The 23,433-nt window shown below is 41.4% G+C and overlaps 1 protein-coding gene across 7 annotated transcripts in view; it reads left to right on the forward strand.

Moving 5' to 3' along the window:
- Positions 1 to 23,433, forward strand: part of LOC110527647 (protein MTSS 1) — a 120,901-nt gene that overhangs the window by 36,070 nt on the left and 61,398 nt on the right. For all 7 annotated transcript variants that reach the window (XM_021609059.3, XM_021609060.3, XM_090240579.1 and 4 more), the window contains exon 4: positions 17,359 to 17,443. In XM_021609059.3, coding sequence (XP_021464734.3) covers positions 17,359 to 17,443 — 85 coding nt within the window. The remainder of the gene's footprint in view (positions 1 to 17,358; positions 17,444 to 23,433) is intronic.

Raw genomic sequence — 23,433 nt, forward strand, 5'->3', positions numbered from 1 at the left:
ACTGACTTGTTCGAAAGGTGGCATCCTATGACGGTGCCACGTTGAAAGTCACAGAGCTCTTCATTACAGGCCATTCTACTGCCAATGATTGTCTATGGAGATTGCATGGCTGTGCTCGATTTTATACACCTGTCAGAAACGGGTGTGGCTGAAATAGACAAATCCACTCATTTGAATGGGTGTCCACATACTTCTAACTATGTAGTGTAGATGTGTACCCACGCAGGAGAAAATGCAATTCCACTTAAAAAAAATACAATTTGCTTTTTTTACCGACATGAATCTTGTATGAAAAAGAAAGGAACAGTTTCAGGGGAAAATACGGTTGGAGCTACAGACTAGCCTACCTCTCCCTTCTGTCGCAGCTCAGTCTTGCATGTCTCGTAATATTTGTTAGGCCAGGGCTGTGCGAATGAAATGCTGCGTTGAACACGCTGACAGAAATGCTCTCTCTATGCCTGGCGATATGACGAAGGAAATTGGAAAGAAATTAAATTGTTGGAAATGTTTTCTTTCCTTGGAGTAAGTTGACTACTTGAACATACCCTGTTCATTTGGACCCTTTCACAAATCTTATGTAAATGGGTGAGATGGTGCATTACGGCCAGGAGATTGTTCTCCTGAGTCATGTCCTAAATGAAAATGTTAAGCTGAATGGGCTCCTCTGTTGCATCAGCCTCATTTAGCTTTTTTACATTTATTTGCAGTGGTTCTGTCATCCCAGAACTGTCCCAGAGTCAGTTTTGAAACTCCCTTTTATTTTCGAGCCCTGGAGGGAATTATTTTATAAAGACAAGTATTTTGTTGTAATTGTAGTGCTGCTATATTTTATAGACTATTATTTTGAGACATGCTTGAATATGTAGGGAATAGGGAGCCATTTGGGACTCATCCTCTGTTTTTACCCCTCAATCCATATCAGCCCCTTATCACTGTTAATACCTCAGGCAACAATTGAGAAAATGTTTTAATGGAGGACACGTCAAGCACAAAAGTCAGTAAAAACCCACTGTTCATTTTTGTCTGTATGACTTGAGTGTTATGGTTCAAAAACTGATTTTACCCCAAAAAATTTAAGCCTGGCTGTGTTTTTATATAACCACTCTAAAGTACCATAATTGTGTTTCCCAAACTAGGATTCAATATAGACAACCTTGGGAGTATTTGGTTTCGCTAATGCAAGTATTTTTTGTAACCTATTTGTGTTTAATATATTTATGTAATATAAACATTTTTAAATTCCATAGTGAGTTCAGCTATATTGGGATATTTTAACTGGCGGGAAACATTTGCATGCAATCCCTAATCACTGTGTGCATTTGTCAGAAATACAGTGAATTGTGTCCCGACGGTAATACATGTATATTAATGCTCTATGGACAGGCTTATTTAAGAAATGTCAGGGCTATTAAATTTGACTCTCAGAATATGCATCTGGGAGTGAATGAAGAATGACACACAACCTGGCCCACGACGACTTATTTGATCACAGTTCACACTGGTGCCTCGCTCTTAAAGCTTGACTGGCAGATCTGAATAGAAAATTATTCATTTAATTGTCTAATTGCAGGACTGATAAAGGGTCTTGTATAACTATTTGCGTCTCAGTATTAAACAATTTTAAGAGTCCAATGTAGCTTTAAATACTGCTAAAAGTTACTTGAACCCTTAACATTTCAAATGCAACACATCTCTCGTTGCGGTATCTTTATTCTCCACCACCACTCCGAATTTAGACACAGGACCTGACATGTCTGGGCTGTGCTGCAGGTACCATTCCTATGCTATTGTGCAGTGTGACTCAGGTGTGAATGGTGTAGCCTATCCCCTCCCCAACTGCTCCAAGTGCAGGGCTACACCCATCGTGCCCCAGGGCTTGTCTGACTGAGTAATGTTGATGTATGCCAGTTGGATGAAGTGCTTAGCTTCCCCCCCAATAACAAGGCTTGGCCATCCACCTCACTGCCTAGGTCCTAGGTGTTAGGACATGTGCAACCTTTATGAAGGGATCGGCGTCTCCTCTTTCTCCATCTTTCCTCTCGTTAACTATGCACTCATCACCTGTTCCCAGGTTGCAGGCAAAGCATTACTTTACCAACCTGTTCCGTCCTGCGCTGTTTTCCTGCCCCCACAGTTGCAGACACACCCAAACCAGGCCTCCCCTAATCCAGCACCAAACCCTTGTGGTTTACACTTGACTCCTCCCCCTTTTGGAAGAGGGGGCTGGCTCCAATTTCACCCACCCTGTTGTGTTGTGGGGCTATTGTAAGAGAAACCTCCCGTTGTCAAGCTCTGTATCCCATACTGTGTATTTTTCCATGTGTTTTGCAGACAGTCGCAACATTGGGAATTAGTTAAGTTGTCACTTCAAATGCTTTTATACACCATCTGGAGGGCATTTCTTGGACATGTGCTCATTCCTTTCTCACTACAGCCCCAATGTTAAAGAAGGGTGTTGTCGACTTGGTGTCTGTCTGCCAACTTGCACTACACTAGAGCAAGTATGCCACAATGTACATTATGACAGCGTTTTCCCCATCGAACTCATCAGAGGCCCGCTACCAAGGACTGTGGGCTCTCCTCCGTGGCCGATGTGAGTAAAATATTTAACCCTCGCAAGGCTGCTGGCTCAGACGGCATCCCTAGCCGCGTCCTCAGAGCATGTGCAGACCAGCTGGCTGTTGTGTTTATGGGCATATTCAATCTCTTTCTATCTCAGTCTGCTGTCCCCACATGCTTCAAGATGTCCACCTATGTTCCTGTATCCAAGAAAGCAAAGGTAACTGAACTAAATGACTCTCGCCCCGTAGCACTCACTTCTGTCATCATGAAGTGCTTTGAGACTCGTCAAGGATCATGTCACCTCTACCTTACCTGACACCCTAGACCCACTCCAATTTGCTTACCACCCCAATAGAACGCCATCTCAATGCACATTGCGCTATCCCATCTGGACAAGGGGAATACCTTTGTAAGAATGCTGTTCATTCCATAGCTCTGCATTCACCACCATATTATCCTCCAAGCTCACCATAAGCTTGAGGCCCTGGGTCTGTACCCCAACCTGTGCGACTGGGTCCTGGACTTACTGACGGGCCACCCCAGGTGGTGTAGGTAGGAAACAACACCTCTACTTCGCTAATCCTCGACCCTGGGGCCCCACAAGGGTGCGTGCCCAGCCCCCTCCTGTACTCCCTGTTCACCCATGACTGCATGGCCACGCACGCCTCCAACTCAATCATTAGTTTACAGACACAACAGTAGTAGGCTTGATTACCAACAATGATGTGAGGGCTCTGGGAGTGTGGTGCCAGGAAAATATCCTCAACGTCAACAAAACAGGAGATGATCGTGGACTTCAGGAAACAGCAGAGGGAGCAGCACCCCACTATCCACATCAACAGGACAGTAGTGTAGAATGTGGAAAGCTTCAAGTTCCTCGGCGTACACATCATTGACAAACTGAAATGGTCCACCCACACAGTGTAGTCAAGGCGCAACAGCACCTCTTCAACCTCAGGAGGCTGAAGATATTTAGCTTGTCACCTAAAACCCTCACACACTTTTACAGATGAGAGCATGCTGTCGGGCTGTATCACTGCCTGGTATTGCACCGCCTGCAACCGCAAGGCTCTCCAGAGGGTGGTGCGGTCTGCCCAACGCTTCACCGGGGGCAAACTACCTGCCCTCCAGGACACCTACAGCACCCGGTGTCACAGGAAGGCCAAAAATATCAAGGACAACAACCACCGAGCCACTGCCTGTTCACCCCGTTATCATCCAGAAGGTGAGGTCAGTACAGGTGCATCAAAGCTGGGACCAAGAGACTGGAAAAACCATCAGACTGTTAATTAGCCATCACTAGCACAGAGAGGCTGCTGCCTATATACAGTTGAAGTCGGAAGTTTACATACACCTTAGCCAAATGCATTTAAACTCAGTTTTTCAATTCTTGACATTTAATCCTGGTAAAAAATACCCTGTTTTAGGTCTGTTGGGATCACCACTTTATTTTAAGAATGTGAAATGTCAGAATAATAGTAGATTGATTTATTTTAGATTTTATTTCTTTCATCACATTCCCAGTGGGTCAGAAGTTTACATACACTCAATGGTAGCATTGCCTTTAAATTGTTTAACTTGGGTCAAATGTTTCAGGTAGCATTCCACAAGCTTCCCACAATAAGTTGGGTGAATTTTAGCCTATTCCACCTGACAGAGCTGGTGTAACTGAGTCAGGTTTGTAGGCCTCCTTGGTCGCACATGCTTTTCAGTTCTGCCCACACATATTCTATAGGATTGAGGTCAGGGCTTTGTGATGCCCACTCCAATACCTTGACATTGTTGTCCTTAAGCCCTTTTTCCACAACTTTGAAAGTATGCTTGGGGTCATTGTCCATTTGGAAGACCCATTTGTGACCAAGCTTTAACTTCCTGACTGACATCTTGAGATGTTGCTTCAACATAATCTTTCTTCCTCATGATGCCATCTATTTTGTGAAGTGCACCAGTCCCTCCTGCAGCAAAGCACCCCCACAACATGATGCTGCCACCACCGTTCTTCACGCTTGGGATGGTGTTCTTTGGCTTGCAAGCCTCCCCCTTCGTCCTCCAAACATAACAATGGTCATTATGGCCAAACAGTTGTATTTTTGTTTCATCATACCAGAGGACATTTCTCCAAAAAGTATGATCTTTGTCCCCATGTGCAGTTGCAAACCGTAGTCTTTTATTTTTATGTTTTTTTTTTAGCAGTGGCTTATTCCTTGCTGAGCGGCCTTTCAGGTTATATCAATATTGGCCTCGTTTTACTGTGGATATAGATACTTTTGTACCTGTTTCCTCCATCTTCACAAGGTCCTTTGCTGTTGTTCAGGGATTGATTTGACCTTTTCACACCAATACAGAACGCGTCTCTTTACTGAGCGGTATGGCGGCTGTCCCATGGTGTTTTTACTTGCATACTATTGTTTGTACAGATCAACGTTGTACCTTCAGGCCTTTGGAAATTGCTCCCAAGGATGAACCAGACTTGTGGAGGTCTACAAAAAAAAAAATTCTGAGGTCTTGGCAGATTCCTTTTCATTTTCCCATGTTGTCAAGCAAAGAGGCACTGAGTTTGAAGGTAGGTCTCGAAATACATCCACAGGTACACCTTCAATTGACTCAAATGTTGTCAACTAGCCTATGAGAAGCTTCTAAAGTCATGATGTCATTTTCTGGAATTTTCCAAGCTGTTTAACCTCTCTGGTACAAGTGGGACGCTAGCATCCCACCTCGACAACAGCCAGTGAAATTGCAGGGCGCCAAATTCATAACATCAGAAATCCCATAATTAAAATTCCTCAAACATACAGGTATTATTTACCATAGAGAAATGGAGAAAATTAATCACTAACCTTTGATCTTCATCAAATGGCACTCATAGGAATTCATGTTACACAATACATGTATGTTTTTTTCGATAAAGTTGATATTTCTATCCAAAAATCTCAGTTTACACTGGAGCGTTACGGTCAGAAATGCATAGTCTCAAACAAACAAAGTGCAGAGAGTCACATCAAATAACAGTAATACTCATCATAAACTTTGATAAACGATGCAAGTGTTCAGCATTGAATTATAGATAAACTTCTCCTTAATGCAACCGCTGAGTCAGATTTCAAAAATGCTTTCCGGCGAAAGCACACTTTGCGATTGTTAGGTCAGCTCCTAGCCACAGCAACCCATACAGCCATTTTCCAAGCAAGGAGAGGATTCAAAGTCAGAAATAGCATTACAATTAATCACTTACCTTTGATCTTTATCTGGTGGCACTCCCAGGTCTCCATTATAGACAAGTGTTCGATAATGTCCCTCTTTATGACCAAAAAACTCCTTTTCGTTTGTGCGTTTTGTCCAGTAATCCGAATGCAGAAGGCGCGTGCACTAATTCCAGACAGTTTTTTTTTTTTTTAATAAGTTAATAAACATGCCAAACGATGTAAATAATAAATAATCAATATTTCAAATGGACAAAAGCTTTGTCAATAGGAAAGGAGAAACAAGAAAGGTGTGTTCATGATCAGACTCATGGCTGATGAATGGAAATGTCCACAGGCCACTGATTGAGAGTGCTGTATCTCCCTCATTTTTCAGAGTAAAAGCCTGAAACGATGCCTAAAGACTGGTCACATGTTGAGGAAGCCATAGAGCTTGTGAACTGAGTCTTTGTATGGTGGATAGGCTTTCAATGGAGAAACGGCCTTTCAAAATAATAGTACTTCCTGGTTGGATTTTCCTCGGGTTTTCGCCTGCCTAATAAGTTCTGTTATACTCAGACATTATTTTAACTCCTATTCTATTAATTATATGCATATCCTATCTTCTGGGCCTGAGTAGCAGGCCGTTTAATTTGGACACGCTTTTCATCCAAAATTCCGAATGCTGTCCCCTACCCTAGTGAAGCTAAAGGCAGTCAACTCAGTGTATTTACACTTCTGACCAACTGGAATTATGATACAGTGAAATAATCTGTCTGTAAACAATTGTTTGAAAAATGTATTGTCATGCACAAAGTAGATGTCCTAACCGACTTGCCAAAACTATAGTTTGTTAACAAGAAATTTGTGGAGTAGTTGAAAAACGAGTTAATGACTAACCTAAGTGGATGTAAACTTTCAACTTCAACTGTACGTAGACTTGAAATCACTGGCCACTTTAATAAATGGAACACTAGTCATTTTAATAATGTTTACATATTTTGCATTACTCGTGTGTGTGTGTGTATATACTCTATTCTATTCTACAATGCCTCTCTGACATTGTTCGTCCATTATTTATATGTTCTTAATTCCATTCCTTTACTTAGATTTGTGTGTATTGGATATTTGTTGTGAAATTGTCAGATATTACTTGTTAGATATTATTGCACTGGCGGAGCTAGAAGCACACACATTTCACTACACCTGCAAAAACATCTGCTAAACACTTGTATGTGACCAATAAAATTTGATTTGAGAGGCTTTTCAAACAAAGGGATCAAACAGACAAAGTAACACAAATTAGTGTAAGGATGTGAATCATCTGTGTTTAATAAACCTGAGAAACCTGATGAAATCCAATGTCACCATTTTAGATAAGTCATGCATTGAGAATTTCCACATGACTCAAAAGCACATTTCGATGTTGAGCTAAAGGATGCTGATGGTATAAGAACATATGGTGTTGTACGGTCCCAACAGCAGGCTGTCTGTTTATCCATCGCTTTCTACAGGTAGGCCGATGCACCACTACATTAGAACTAAACTAGAGGAAGAAGGAAGAACATGAACTATTGGAATTGTCTGTTAGCATAAGATGTGTGCGACGATACACTGACTGATATTACTGACACTGTAGTACCTGAGTCTGCTACCTAGCTTAGTCGGCGTTTTAGTGTGCACGTCACTCCCTACCCACCAGGCTAGCCTCTGCTCATCCTCAAAATTCAAATGTTTGTTTCTCAGTAGGTAATTTGCATCCTCTTATTCTCTAGTACTGAGGACTGAGTGCTCCCACACAATTGGTGAGGTGTACATCTGTGCGATAGACAAATCCTAATCACGATAAATTGACTGAATTATTCTCTAACAATAAATATATATGTTAATGTATACCTCCATTTACTTTGTAGTATTATCCTTAAAAGTACTAACTATTAATTGGAATGTCGTAGCTATCAATTGTCCTGTTAGCAATCGCCTATATTTGCAGATTTACATTTAAATTTCACATTTCTCTAGTGTAGGCTACTTATTGTAATTATCAAGATAAGTCAAATGTCCTCTAAGTGGCTGGTTCTGTCTTCACAATAATTTCAGTTTTATCGGCTCAGCTCTAGTAACATGTTTCTGAGTGCAAAGCATTTCGGCCAAGTGCGAAATGAACCTGTGAACTGCACTGTCACATTTGCACATACTTAGTTAATGAATGGGACACTGTTCACCCCACCGGAAACACACACACACATGGGCATTTAGAGACCGTAGACTTGATGTGCAGAGAATGGGATGAGGCATTTGTCGGCCTATCTGTGTTTTGTTCTTGTTTTGCACCCCTCACTGTTTTGGGTAAAATGTCAGCATCGAATGTAGGCAGTTTGAAGTCCAGTGACATCTCTGTTTAGGTTATTGCAGAAGTCTGTCTGTTTCTGGTCTTCATTCAGTTGGTTCCTTAACCCTGAGTGAACTTTTTACCTCCGCACTGTCCTACCAGCCAAAATAAACAGACGTTTTGACTGCAGCACTGGTTTGTCAAAACGTCTGCTTCTCTCCTCAAACAAGTGTCTTTTGTCATGCACGCCCTCAGTTTGATGGCGCCGGATTACCTTGATGTGATTTCACAGAGCAAACTGTTTTCCCCAGCAATTAACTCATTTGCTTATGTTGTGCCGATGCCCAGGTTCACTCACAGACCTCTGTAAGAAATCCAATGTGATCTCCCAGACTTGAATAAAACATACTGAAGACCAGGGAATACTTAAGTGACTGTAGCAATACTGTCTCCCTCTGCTGGTGTTGATTTCTCTCAGAACACTGATCCTTTTATTCCCAGGAGAGTTTCACATTAAACAAACGTTCAATGTCCTATAAAGTGCCACCTGTGACAAACTGCATTGCTATGATGCTATGGGTATTACCATTTGTCGACCAAAGCTGCAACGCATGGTCTTAGGAGGATTTGAATGATAAGTAGGCCTGGTCAAAAAAAGCGTTCATTTGCGCTTGTTACAGGTTTTGGTTTTTAGACCTGTGCTGGTTGCCATCTCATTAGTGGGAAGGTGTTTCACCTGTGCTGGCCCAGGTGCTCCAGTTGTCTTGATAGATGAGGGTTAACACCTTTTAGTTGGTGCTCCCTATTTTTTGTTCTAAACAATCCTTTATGTGATTTTTTGTTTTGCTCCAACTTTTTGGTTTGCCTCCTGTCTTTAAGTTTGTTTTTCTTTTGTTTACCTCTTAGGGGCTCCCGAAAGACACTCATGGGGGTGTCAACTGAATGTCGACGAGCAACAACTACTAGAACCTAAAAAGACACCCCCATGATTTTATTTTTAGGTTCTAGTAGTTGTTGCTAGTCGACATTCAGTTGACACCCCCATGAGTGTCTTTCGGGAGCCCCTCCTAAAACCCCACCTGGTTTGTTTGTTGATCAGTGACTCTTTGTTAGTTCCCGCTTCTGTTTGAGCAACATTTTTGGTTTTCCTGCTGGGGAACGTAACACGCTACTTTATCATACTGTTTGTCTGACGTAACAAATATCTCACAAGATCATAGAGTTCATGTGCACCCATTTTAACCTTTGCAGCTGTTGCCAGCCTGCCTTGTTGTGAAAGTTGGCGTGGGTAAACTAAGGAGGGTCTGTGTGGTTGTCATAATCCATACCTCTCTGATGGGGGTGGCCAGTGGAGGCTGTGTGGAGGGCTACTAATTGCCTTAGTGAGCCAGCAAGAGGCCCAGGTGATCCAGCATTAGCAGGGATTAGAGTTGGGATGACTGGGACACATTCATACCCCCAGGAAAAATTGCCCTTTTTTAAATAGTTAAAAACAAATATTCTGACAAGACTACTTGTACTAAGATATTCTATGGCCATGTTTTGGAACGACGTAGAGTAAAACATTTGTGAATATTCTATAGCAATATAGAGTGGAAAAACTGCAGTGCGTTTGGAAAATTGAATAGACACTGCGCTAAATAAAACCTAATTAAAAACACCTGTCTTGTCCAAGACTGGAGTCTACGCAGACTGGTACACCATAGCCAATCAGAGCTACAGTAGGCCTATATGCAAATAAGACATTTGCCACACGGGCCTGCCATCATTCACTTTTTACTGGACTGTATGTTTCCAGGCAGTAGCAACAGTGTGACTTTAGATCATTAGAATGCATCTGCCAAAAGCCACAAAATGCACCTGAATGGATTTATGTAAATACCACTGTAGTCCTCTTACATTTGGGAACGTCACAGTAGTGATGGGCATTCCGGCTCTTTCAGTGAGCCGGCTCGTACGGCTCAGCTCACCAAAAAGACACTGCTCTTTTGGCTTCCAAATGGCACTTGAAAAAAAATACAATACATATATTTTTTTTTAAATTCAAACAGTTTGCGATAGTTTTACTATAAATTTGTTTTAACACCATTCTAATTAAATTATTAAATGAAATCATACTCTACCTTAACCACAATGTATTTAAAAATGCTTTGGTTTGTTATGAAAAATATTTGCATTTAAATATAACTTTTAAATGTACAGTGCCTTGCGAAAGTATTCGGCCCCATTGAACTTTGCGACCTTTTGCCACATTTCAGGCTTCAAACATAAAGATATAAAACTGTATTTTTTTTGTGAAGAATCAACAACAAGTGGGACACAATCATGAAGTGGAACGACATTTATTGGATATTTCAAACTTTTTTAACAAATCAAAAACTGAAAAATTGGGCGTGCAAAATTATTCAGCCCCTTTACTTTCAGTGCAGCAAACTCTCTCCAGAAGTTCAGTGAGGATCTCTGAATGATCCAATGTTGACCTAAATGACTAATGATGATAAATACAATCCACCTGTGTGTAATCAAGTCTCCGTATAAATGCACCTGCACTGTGATAGTCTCAGAGGTCCGTTAAAAGCGCAGAGAGCATCATGAAGAACAAGGAACACACCAGGCAGGTCCGAGATACTGTTGTGAAGAAGTTTAAAGCCGGATTTGGATACAAAAGATTTCACAAGCTTTAAACATCCCAAGGAGCACTGTGCAAGCGATAATATTGAAATGGAAGGAGTATCAGACCACTGCAAATCTACCAAGACCTGGCCGTCCCTCTAAACTTTCAGCTCATACAAGGAGAAGACTGATCAGAGATGCAGCCAAGAGGCCCATGATCACTCTGGATGAACTGCAGAGATCTACAGCTGAGGTGGGAGACTCTGTCCATAGGACAACAATCAGTCGTATATTGCACAAATCTGGCCTTTATGGAAGAGTGGCAAGAAGAAAGCCATTTCTTAAAGATATCCATAAAAAGTGTTGTTTAAAGTTTGCCACAAGCCACCTGGGAGACACACCAAACATGTGGAAGAAGGTGCTCTGGTCAGATGAAACCAAAATTGAACTTTTTGGCAACAAAAACGTTATGTTTGGCGTAAAAGCAACACAGCTCATCACCCTGAATACACCATCCCCACTGTCAAACATGGTGGTGGCAGCATCATGGTTTGGGCCTGCTTTTCTTCAGCAGGGACAGGGAAGATGGTTCAAATTGATGGGAAGATGGATGGAGCCAAATACAGGACCATTCTGGAAGAAAACCTGATGGAGTCTGCAAAAGACCTGAGACTGGGACGGAGATTTGTCTTCCAACAAGACAATGATCCAAAACATAAAGCAAAATCTACAATGGAATGGTTCAAAAATAAACATATCCAGGTGTTAGAATGGCCAAGTCAAAGTCCAGACCTGAATCTAATCGAATCTGTAGAAAGAACTGAAAACTGCTGTTCACAAATGCTCTCCATCCAACCTCACTGAGCTCGAGCTGTTTTGCAAGGAGGAATGGGAAAAAATGTCAGTCTCTCGATGTGCAAAACTGATAGTGACATACCCCAAGCGACTTACAGCTGTAATCGCAGCAAAAGGTGGCGCTACAAAGTATTAACTTAAGGGGGCTGAATAATTTTGCACGCCCAATTTTTCAGTTTTTGATTTGTTAAAAAAGTTTGAAATGTCCAATAAATGTTGTTCCACTTCATGATTGTGTCCCACTTGTTGTTGATTCTTCACAAAAAAATACAGTTTTATATCTTTGTTTGAAGCCTGAAATGTGGCATAAGGTCGCAAAGTTCAAGGGGGCCAAATACTTTCGCAAGGCACTGTATATAAACAAAATGCATATAAATGTAACAATTCAAAACGAATACAATCTGAACAACATAATAGAATATGGCACCATATCAAAGAAAAATAAATAACAATGTGCAAAACTGCAGCATTCCACTTAAAACGTTAGACTGGTCCCTCTCTTCTCTCCTTCATTGCCATGTTATAACCAGCAGCACAGCAATGCTGACCATATTTTGCTTTTATGAGAAATTTGCATTCAGAAATGCAAGCTGCCTCACTTTCGAGTGGCTGATGCGGTTTCTTCTCTCAGTAATTACTTGTCCCGTTTTCGAGAAGACCCTCAGAGGGAACGGATGTGGCCACTGCAGAGTCTCCCTGACATGACTTTAGTAAGCTGTGGGTAGACAGAGGCCTTGTTCTTCCACCAGCTCAGAGGAGCTGCAGGTCTTTGGAGGGACTCCTCCAAATAGGATCGGACCGCCATTTATAGCATCTACTGAGGGATTCCTTCATGCTGCATCCCCAGTAGCTCTCTCTTCAAACAGCATCCAAACAGCAGATGTTTGTGGCACTACTGCTGGTGCTTCTACTCCATCTGATCCCTCTTCTTCCTGGTGCCTGAGCCAGCTGACTGCTGGGGCTGTCCCTCCCTGCCTCTGAGTTTATTCTTCAAGAGCCTCATCAATCGCTCTGGCATCACTGAAGGCTAACTTCTTAAACCTGGGGTGAAGTGCAGCGGTTTCTGATAGCACGTTATTATATTCCATTCTGTGTAACTTCCTGTCCGTTGATGAACATAGGGTGTCCATCAATTCTGTCACATGTCCTGTGGTTACATTTGCTTCTCTCTGTCGGCTGGCTATGATTCGCTGCAGACCCTTGCACATGAGTATCATTTTTGAGGCTGTCGCATAGCTGAAAAGAGAGAACAGTAACTTATTAGTTCAGGTTCATGTTTTGTCTACTGATACTTCATTCTCATCACTGCTCATATACATATATAATACTGGATTAAATAATGATGTAGTAATAACTGCTTACTGTACCTCTTTCCACTGATCTCCACAGTGACCTGCTCAAAGGGTTCCAGAACTGCACACCTCCACCACCACCTCCCATTCCTCTTGGGTCAGAGCATCAACAGGTGCATTGACAATGGCCAGGGTAGAGATAATGGCATCCTTTTGACTCAAGAAACAGCTTCAACATATAAAATGTTGAATTCCACCTTGTAGTGCAGTCTTGTTTAGGCCTCAGCTCAGGCTTCCCCATCCGGCGTTGTGTAGACTTGAGTTTTTCAGCACCTACTTTGCTCCTTTGGAAGTATTCCACAGCTGCTTTCACATTGTCCACAGTGGGCTTCATCACATTCAGAGCATCTCTTATGATCAGGTTGATTGTGTGGGCAAGACATGGATGACGGGTCCAATTTTCGTGGCTTTGATTGTTAGCTGCATTGTCGCTAACACAACAGACCACTTTTCCATCTACTTGCCACTCAACAGTTCCTCTGCCAAGTTCTCGGAGGTGTCTGTCGCTGAGCTCAAAGCAGTCCAGAAGACACCTAGACATAGAAAAATCTTCAATAAAGTGACATGTAAGAGATTCTACACTGTGCTCTAACATTGTCTACATTAAAATGCATCCAAATGCTGTTTTCACAGCTGTCCTTCTCCTCGGCTGCTAAGTGTGTGACTGAGTGAGTTGGCTCGGCCCTCCCTCACGCATCTTTGGTTCATTGGTTCGTTAATTCTACTCGTTTAAATCTTTTGATTATTCATATCTTTATAGATATTTTAAAAAATTGATTTGGCTCTTATTATATGCGAGTAGGCTCCCAACGTTCACCTACTCCACAGTCCTATTGATCAAACAAACTCTCTCTCTGTTGCCTATGCACATCAACAGCTAATGCTAGCCAGACGAGGTAAAATCTAACAAGGGGACATTAGATAAACTCTCTCAAACTTGTTCAGTCCCAACCCACGTTTTGACAACTGAATGGGATCGTGCCTGCCCAACCATTTGATCGATGCCAAAACCATTTGATTGACATCTGAGATGTTCAGCACAGCTAGTTAGCGAAGCGATTCAAATGTCTTGTTAGCTAACCAAATGAAACGTGCATCTGTAGCCAAAAACAAATTACATCCCGCAGCAGCTAGCTAATGTTCTGCTCTGTTTTTAGCTTGCTAAATAAAGAGCTAGCAACATAGATACTCTAGCCCAGGAGTGTCATATTGAAAAAACACAAGGAATTCGCAGGCCAGACATAGCATTTGTTTTTACAAAAATATTTGCGACTGTGACCCAAACTGGCCATTGTTTTAGAAAAATGACTCTAATGTTCACTTCTGTACATCGGATGCTGTGCATGTAGCATTAAAATATTAAAACAAAATAGATCACATTTGTCCATCCTTTGCTGCTATGCTTGCAGATGTGCATGATATGCTGCAACCCGAATCAAAAAGTATCCAAATAATTAAAAAACATGTTTGTTGTTGCACTGAATGGGTCACCGGTGTGGTTGAATGCAGCATTGCTGTATGGTGCACTCAACGTGTTGTAGTTGAGTAGCCAGCCTAGGCTACTGCGCAAATATTGCTGCAATAGGCCTACATGTTTCTCCTTTGCATGGTGTTTTGTTTTTGGGTTATTCCTTGTAAAGCTATAAAAACCAAAGCCAGACTGCAACGTTTTAGTAGCCTAACTAGCAGTGGCATGTCTGTCCACTTTCCTTCTGTTGCGCGCTGTAAACGGGACACACGAAAGCAGTGCAAGTTAAGTTGAATTCACTGATGCGTGTGCATCAGGCTGCAATTTCATAAAGTAGATGACTCAACTGTTGACTCATTATGTGTGTCCTATTCCTTGTTTGACACGTGTGCTTGCCTATTAGCCATGCTATGACAGACTTGTGATTATTGCCCTTGCGCGTTTCATTGTATTGACATTCCCAGACATTAAATAGTTGTTTGTTTTTGTTAAAAACATTGTCATTGAAACTGAAACCGTGCTATCCCTATTGGGTGGAGGCAGCAATGAACCAGGCCAGCCGTAAATGACCTGATAGCAATATATTTTGGACTACCAAGAAATGTATTGGTGAATTATATTAATCATGCATTGAACAGCTTCCATCTATTCTGCCAACAATGCCTTACTATACATCATGGAATGTTGAGTCAAATAGAACCTATTTTTAAAACTTCTTATGAAGTTGGTTTTGAAGCACAAACAGGGATTTTGATATTTTGGACTGATATTATGATTCTGTTTCTTTCATATCTGCAAAGTAGTTCAAATGCTGTCCGTTCCCCTTTTTAAAAGCTAATTCCACACCAAAACTGTCTTCTGGTATTTGTTTCATTATTCCATTGTTGATATAGTCCCAAAATGTTTTGCATGTCAGCAATCAAGTTTTTAAAATGTATAACTTTCAAAATTATATTTCTATGGACACAGTCCTGCCCAGGGGGTAGGGTGGAGGGAGGAATATCACTACTCGGGATTGTGGAGAATCGCTGTCCTCTTGCCTTGTCCCTCATCTCACTCACTCACACACACTGTTTTCCTCTATCACAGAAAGGGGTATTATCTTCTCTTTCAGCTTGGTGAGTTGGGCCGTCTCATAGGAAGTGCTCTATATTCAGTGACAGGATGCTACAATGGCCTATTTGTTAGAGGCACAGGGCAAGGGCTCTAAGGTTTAGGGCTGGGCTGGATAAGCCACATTGGATCCTGTGTGATTTCTCTCGCTCTATACATCACAACAGCCCCCTGCAGAAATAGATCTGGTGCTGTGAAATGTTTGATGTGCCATTTTACCCAATGTATTTTAAGTGCTGCAGTGGACCGCTTCCAGACTTATCTAGCCTGCAACAGTTGAGTTAGCAGGACCACATTTTATTTGCAGGATCCATTTGTCTGATTTCTTCAATGGATATCTTAGATAATGATGTCCAGAAAGTCTAAGCTTGATATGACAAGCAATTGAAGTGAAAGTCTGTCACTCACTCAAGCCTCTTATTTTTCTTTTATGTAGCTGTCAAAAAAACATATGGTTGATGGAGCTAATAGCTGGAGTCTTTAACCTCCTAATGAGTAGTTTAGAGGGGGACCTGATGCTGCTGCAATGAAAACTGACAACAGGGTTGCTTGCTTTCATCATTAAACTGGACTCATCCTAATGATGCAAGGAAGACATACTAGGTCATAATTTGATGTTCAATTTGCAGTGTGACCATCTATATCTCAGCAGGGGTTTAAGGAAATAGATTTTTGTTTGTCCCATAGGGCAGAAATATACACTGAACAAAAATATAAAAGGTAACATGTAAAGTGTCGGTCCCATGTTTAATGAGCTGAAATAGAAGATCCTAGAAATGTTCCATAAGCACTAAAAGCTTATTTTTCTCAAATGTTGTGAACAATTTAGTTTTTTCCCTCTTTAGTGAGCATTTCTCCTTTGCCAGGACTATCCATCCACCTGACGGGTGTGGAATATCAAGAAACTGATTTTAAATGGCATGATCATTACACAGGTGCACCTTGTGCTGGGGACAATGTAAGGCCACTCTAAAATGTGTAGTTTTGTCACACAACACAATGTCACAGATGTCTCAAATTTTGAGGTAATGTGCAATTGGCAGAGCTGTTGCCAGAGAATTTAATGTTCATTTCTCTGCCAAGGTCATTTTAGAGAATTTGGCAGTACGTCCAATCGGCCTAATAATTGTAGACTATATTGAACCGCACCAGCCCAGGATCTCCATATCCAGCTTCTTCACCTGCAGGATTGTGTCATGCGCAAAGTAGATGTCCTTACCAACTTGCCAAAACTATAGTTTGTTAACAAGAAATGTGTGGTGGTTGAAAAACAAGTTTATTGACTCCAACCTACGTGTATGTAAACTTCCGACTTCAACTGTGTGTGTATATTTAGACACATTTTCAAGTAAAATTGTAGCTCTTTAGAGCCCTGACATTAACAGTATTTTTATACTCCTGCTACCATTCACTTTTCAGCTCTGTTTACAGTTAGATCCTACTAACAGTCACTTATAAACCCACCTAAATGTATAAACCCACCTCAACCGTTCTGGTACCCCTTCACATTGAATAAGGTACAGGCATCGACCTGTATATACTTTCATTCTCGTGTTTCTAAATCGCGTCGTAGTTCCTGTGTGGTTTTTATGTTTTATTATCACAGTATCTTTTATTTTGATTATCATCGCTGCCTTGTTGGGAAAGATCTCTCACTGTACAGTTTTACACCTGTTGTATCCTGTGCACGTTGCAAATAAACATTTGAAGCTTTTGTAAGACCATGATGGCATAGAAAAAGCTGTGGATTCTTCTTAAATGGGTTTGTCATTTGAGTCCATGCTTAGCTTTCCTTGCTTCAACACACTTGTGATATGGCATTGTTGTTGTCAAGGTTTGTTAATAATTAATAGGTTTGTTGTCTTTTGTTCCATTGTTTTCCAGGGGCGACAAAAGAGATTGGCTCAGCCTTGACGAGAATGTGCATGAGGCACAGAAGTATCGAGTCCAAACTGAAGCTCTTCACCACGTAAGTGATGGAACTGTGAATCATGGTTTCTGGAAGACATTGATTGGGTATTACAACAGTCTTGGGACAAAGCAAAACACCTCCAATGTCATTGTTTCCTATTTGTTTGAGATCTTTCATATGCGGTTAATGTAATACTGCTATCTTTAACATTTCAGACCAAATCCAATTTTATTTGTCACATGCGTCGTAGACAAACAGCTGCAGACTAACAGTGAAATGCTTACTTAGTTATTTTTTCCAAAAATGCAGAGTTAAAGATAAAATAAAACAATTGACATAGTGACATTGAATAACAAATATCAATAAAGAGTAAAACTAACATCGCTATATATAGGGAGTATACAGTGCCGTGCAAAAGTATTAATTCCCCTTTTGTCCTATTTTGTTGCATTACAGCCTGTAATTTAATTGAAAGTGATTTTCATTTGGATTTCATGTAATGGACATGGACAAAATAGTCCAAATTGGTGAAGTGCAAAAAATTCTACGGAAAAGTGCTGCGTGCATATGTATTCATTCACCCGCTTTGCTATGAAGCCCCTAAATAAGATTTGGTGCAACCTATTACCTTCAGAAGTTACAGAATGAGTTAGATTGCACACAGGTGGACTTTATTTAAGTGTCACAGGATTTGTCACATGATCTCAGTATAAACAGTTGAAGTCGGAAGTTTGCATACACTTAGGTTGTATAGTTATGGCACGTCGATTAGGACATCTACTTTGTGCATGACACAAGTAATTTTTACAACAATTATTTACAGACAGATTATTTCACTTATTCACTATCACAATTCCAGTGGGTCAGAAGTGTACATTCACTAAGTTGACTTTAAACAGCTTGGACTTTAAACAGCTTGGAAAATTCCAGAAAATGATGTCATGGCTTTAGAAGCTTCTGATAGGCTAATTGACATCATTTGAGTGAATTGGAGGTGTACCTGTGGATATATTTTGAGGCCTACCTTCAAATTCAGTTCCTCTTTGCTTGACATCATGGGAAAATCAAAAGAAATCAGAAAAAAAATTGTAGACCACAAGTCTGGTTCATCCTTGGGAGCAATTTCCAAGTGCCTGAAGGTACCACGTTCATCTGTACAAACAATAGTACGCAAATATAAACACCATGGGACCACGCAGCCCTCATACCGCTCAGGAAGGAGACGCTTTCTGTCTCCTAGAGATGAACGTACTTTGGTGCGAAAAGGTCAAATCAATCCCAGAACAGCAAAGGACCTTGTGAAGATGCTGGAGGAAACGGGTACAAAAGTATCTATATCCACAGTAAAACGAGTCCTATATCGACACAACCTGAAATGCCGCTTAGCAAGGAAGAAGCCACTGCTCCAAAACCGCCATAAAAAAGCCAGACTACGGTTTGCAACTGCACATGGGGACAAAGATCGTAATTTTTGGAGAAATGTCCTCTGGTCTGATTAAACAAAAAAATATAACTATTTGGCCATAAGTCATTGTTATGTTTGGTAGTCTTGCAAGCTGAATAACGCCATCCCAACTGTGACACACGGTGGTGACATCGTGGGGTGCTTTGCTGCAGGAGGGACTGATGCACTTCACAAAATAGATGGCGTCATGAGGAAGAAAGATTATGTTGAAGCAACATCTCAAGATGTCAGTCAGGAAGTTAAAGCTTGGTTGCAAATGGGTCTTCCAAATGGACAATGACCCCAAGCATACTTCCAAAGTTGTTGCAAAATGGCTTAAGGACAACGAAGTCAAGGTATTGGAGTGGCCATCACAAAGCCCTGACCTCAATCCCATAGAAAATGTTTGTGCAGAACTGAAAAATTGTGTGCGAGCAAGGAAGCCTACACAGCTGACTCATTACACCAGCTCTGTCAGGAGGAATGGGCCAAAATTCACCCAATTTATTGTGGGACGCCTGTGGAAGGCTACCCGAAACGTTTGACTTAAGTTAAACAATTTAAAGGCAATGCTACCAAATACTAATTGAGTGTATGTAAACTTTTGACCCACTGGGAATGTAATGAAAGAAATAAAAGCTGAAATAAATAATTCTCTCTTATTTTGACATATCACATTCTTAAAATTAAGTGGTGATCCTAACTGACCTAAAACAGGGAATTTTTACTTGGATTAAATGTTGGGAATTGTGAAAGTGAGTTTAAATGTATTTGGCTAAGGTGTATGTAAAATTCCAACTTCAACTGTATACACCTGTTCTGAAATACCCCAGAATCTGCAACACCACTAAGCAAGGGGCACCACCAAGCAAGCGGCACCATGAAGACCAAGGAGCTCTCCAGACTGGTCTGGGACAAGGTTGTGGAGAATTACAGATCAGGGTTGGGTTATAAAAAAATACCAGAATCTTTGAACATCCCACTGAGCAGCATTATATCCATTAATTAAAAATGAAATAATATGGCAACACAACAAATGTGCCAAGAGGGCCGCCCACCAAAACTCACAGACCAGGCAAGGAGGGCATTAATCAGAGATGCAACAAAGAGACCAAAGATAACCCTGAAGGAGCTGCAACGCTCCACATGTGGGAGACTACCCAACCGTATGGAAAAAGGTATTCTGGTCAGTTGAGACAAATTTATATTTTTGGCCATCAAGGAAAACGTTATGTCTGGAGCAAACCCAACACCTCATCACCCTGAGAACACCTTTCATCGGCAGGGACTGGGAAACTGGTCGCAATGGTAGATGGTGCTAAATACAGGGAAATTATTGTTTCATTCTTCGAGATTTGAGACGGGGACGGAGATTACTGCTAAAGCAACACTCGAGTGGTTTAGGGGAAACATTTAAATGTCTTGGAATGGCCGCGTAAAATCCCAGACATCAATCCAATTGAGAATCTGTGGTATTGACTTAAAAATTGCTGTACACCAGTGGAACCCATCCGACTCGAAGGAGCTGGAGCAGTTTTGCCTTGAAGAATTGGCAAAAATCCCAGTTGCAAGATGTGCCAAGCTTATAGAGACATACCCCAAGTGACATGCAGCTGTAATTGCTGCAAAAGGTGGCTCTACAAAGTATTGACTTTGGGGGGGAATAGTTATGCACACTCAAGTTTTCAGTTTTGTCTTGTTTCTTGTTTGTTTCACAATAAAAAAAAACATTTTTGCATCTTCAAAGTGGTAGGCATGTTGTGTAAATCAAATTATATAACCCCCCCCCCCCCAAAATCTATTTTAATTTAAGGTTCTAAGGCAAAAAAATAGGAAAAATGCCAAGGGGGAGAATATTTTCGCAAACCACTGTAGAAATAACATTACTTTATACTGTGCATTCAGGAAGTATACAGAACCCTTAAATTGTCCCACATTGTTACATTACAGCCTTATTTTCAACTGGATTCAATATTTTGTTTTCCTCGTTAGTCTACACACAATACCCCATAATGACAAAACAAAAGCTGTTTTTTAGACATTTTGGCAAATGTTTTAAAAATAGAAAACTGAAATATCACACTTACATGCAGTAATGAAGCCTGTGACTGATGTTCAGTAGTCAAATGTTTAGACACACCTACTCATTCCAGGGTTTTTATTTTATTTTCACTATTATTTGACAATGTAGAAAACAGTAAAGACATCTCAACTATGGAATAATTTAGTATCCAAAAAAGTGTTAAACAAATCAAAATATATTTGAGATTCTTCAAAGTAGCCACCCTTTGCCTTGATGACAGCTTTGTACACTGTTGGCATTCTCTCAACCAGCTTCATGAGATAGTCACCTGCAATGCTTTTCAATTAACAGGTGCGCCTTGTTAAAAGGTAATCTGTGGAATTTCTTTCCTTCTTAATGCATTTGAGCCAATCAGTTGTGTTGTGACGAGGTAGGGGTGGTACACAATATAGCCCTATTTGGTTAAAGTTCATGTTATGGCAAGAACAACTCAAATAAGCAAAGAGAAACGACAGGCCATTTCTTTAAGACATGAAGGTCAGTCATTCCGGAAAATGTCAAGAACTTTGAATGTTTCTCAAAGTGCAGTCACATAAGCCATCCAGCGCTATGATGAAACTGGTTTTCTTGAGGACCGCCACATGCAAGGAAGACCCAGAGTTACCTCTGCTGCAGAGGATACGTTCATTAGTTAACTGCACCTCAGATTGCAGCCCAAATAAATGCTTCACAAAGTTCAAGTAACATCAACATCAACCGTTCAGAGGAGAATGCATGATTCAGGCCTTCATGGTCGAATTGCTGCAAAGAAAGCACTACACAACTTATTATTGGACACCAATAATAAGAAGAGACTTGGGCCAAGAAACACAAGCAATGGACATTAGACAGGTGGAAATCTGCCCTTTTGGTCTGATTAGTCCAAATTTGAGGCTCCAACTGTAGTGTCTTTGTGAGAAGCAGTGTAGGAGAACGGATGATCTCCGCATGTGTGGTTCCCACCATGAAGCATGGAGGAGGTGGTGTGATGGTTTGGGGCTGCTTTGCTGGTGACACTAAATTATATATTTTTTAATTCAAGGCACAATTAACCAGCATGGCTACCACAGCATTTTGCAGCGATATGCCATCCGATCTGGTTTGGGCTTAGTCCCACTATCATTTGTTTGTCAACAGGACAATGACCCAAAACACACTTCCAGGCTGCGTAAGGGCTATTTGACCAAGGAGAGTGATGGAGTGCTACATCAGATGACCTGGCCTCCACAATCACCCAACCTCAAGCCAATTTGAGGTGGTTTGGGATGAGTTGAACTGCAGAGGGAAGGAAAAGCAGCCAACATGTGCTCAGCATGTGCGCAAACTCATTCAAGACAGTTGGAAAAGCATTCCAGGTGAAGCTGGTTGAGAGAATGCCAAGAGTTTCAAAGCTGTCAAGGATAGCTACTTTGTAGAAAAACAAAACAAAAACCATTGTTCCCTGCAGATCCTCTCAAGCTCTGTCAGGTTGGAGGGGGAGTGCTGCTGCACAGCTATTTTCAGGTCCCTCCAGAGATGTTAGATCGGCTTCAAGTCCGGGCTCTGGCTGGGCCACTCATGGACATTCAGAGACTTGTCCCGAAGCCACTCCTGCGTTGTCTTGGCTGTGTGCTTATGGTCATTGTCATGTTGGAAGGTGAACTTTTGCCCCAGTCTGAGGATCTCTTTGTGCTTTGTGCCATTCATCTTTGCCTTCATCCTGACTTGTCTCCCAGTCCCTATCCCTGAAAAATATCCCCACTGCATGATGCTGCCGCCATCATGCTTCACAGTAGGGATGGTGCCAAGTTTCCTCCAGACGTGACACTATGCATTCAGGCCAAAGAGCTCCATCTTTGTTTCATCAGACCAGAGAATCTTGTTTTTCATGGTCTGAGAGTCTTTAGGTGCCTTTTGAAGAACTCCAAGTTGGCTGCCATGTGCCTTTTTTTTTACTGAGGAGTGGCTTCTGTCTGGCCACTCTACCATAAAGGCCTGATTTGGTGTAGTTCTGCAGAGATGGTTGCCCTTCTGGAAGGTTCTCCCATCTCCACAGAGGAACTCTAGAGCTCTGTCTGAGTGACCATCACGTTCTTTGTCACCTCCCTGACCAAGGCCCTTCTCCCCCGATTGCTCAGTTTGGCTGGGTGGCCAAACAGAGTGTTGGTGGTTCCAAACCTCTTCCATTTAAGAATGATGGAGGCCACTGTTCTTTGGGACCTTCAATGCTGCTGAAATGTTTTGGTACAGGATACACCTGAGCTCAATTTTGAGTCTCATAGCAAATTGTCTTAATACTATGTAAATGAGGTATTTCAATACATTTGAAAAAATGTCAACTTTTTTCACTTTGTCATTATGGGGTAATGTGTGTACATTGAGGGCTTTTTATTTAGTCCATTTTAGAATAATGCTGTAACGTAACAAATTGTTGATAATGTCAAGAGGTCTGAATACTTTCCGAATACACTACAGGGAGTACCAGTACCGAGTTGATGTGTAGGGGTATGAGGTAATTGAGGTAGCTACATTATATATGTACAGAAGTCTGTGGACACCCCT

The sequence above is a fragment of the Oncorhynchus mykiss genome, chromosome 7 (genome assembly GCF_057628025.1).
Source record: "Oncorhynchus mykiss isolate SJ-2025 chromosome 7, ASM5762802v1, whole genome shotgun sequence".
In the NCBI taxonomy this organism is placed as follows: domain Eukaryota; kingdom Metazoa; phylum Chordata; class Actinopteri; order Salmoniformes; family Salmonidae; genus Oncorhynchus; species Oncorhynchus mykiss.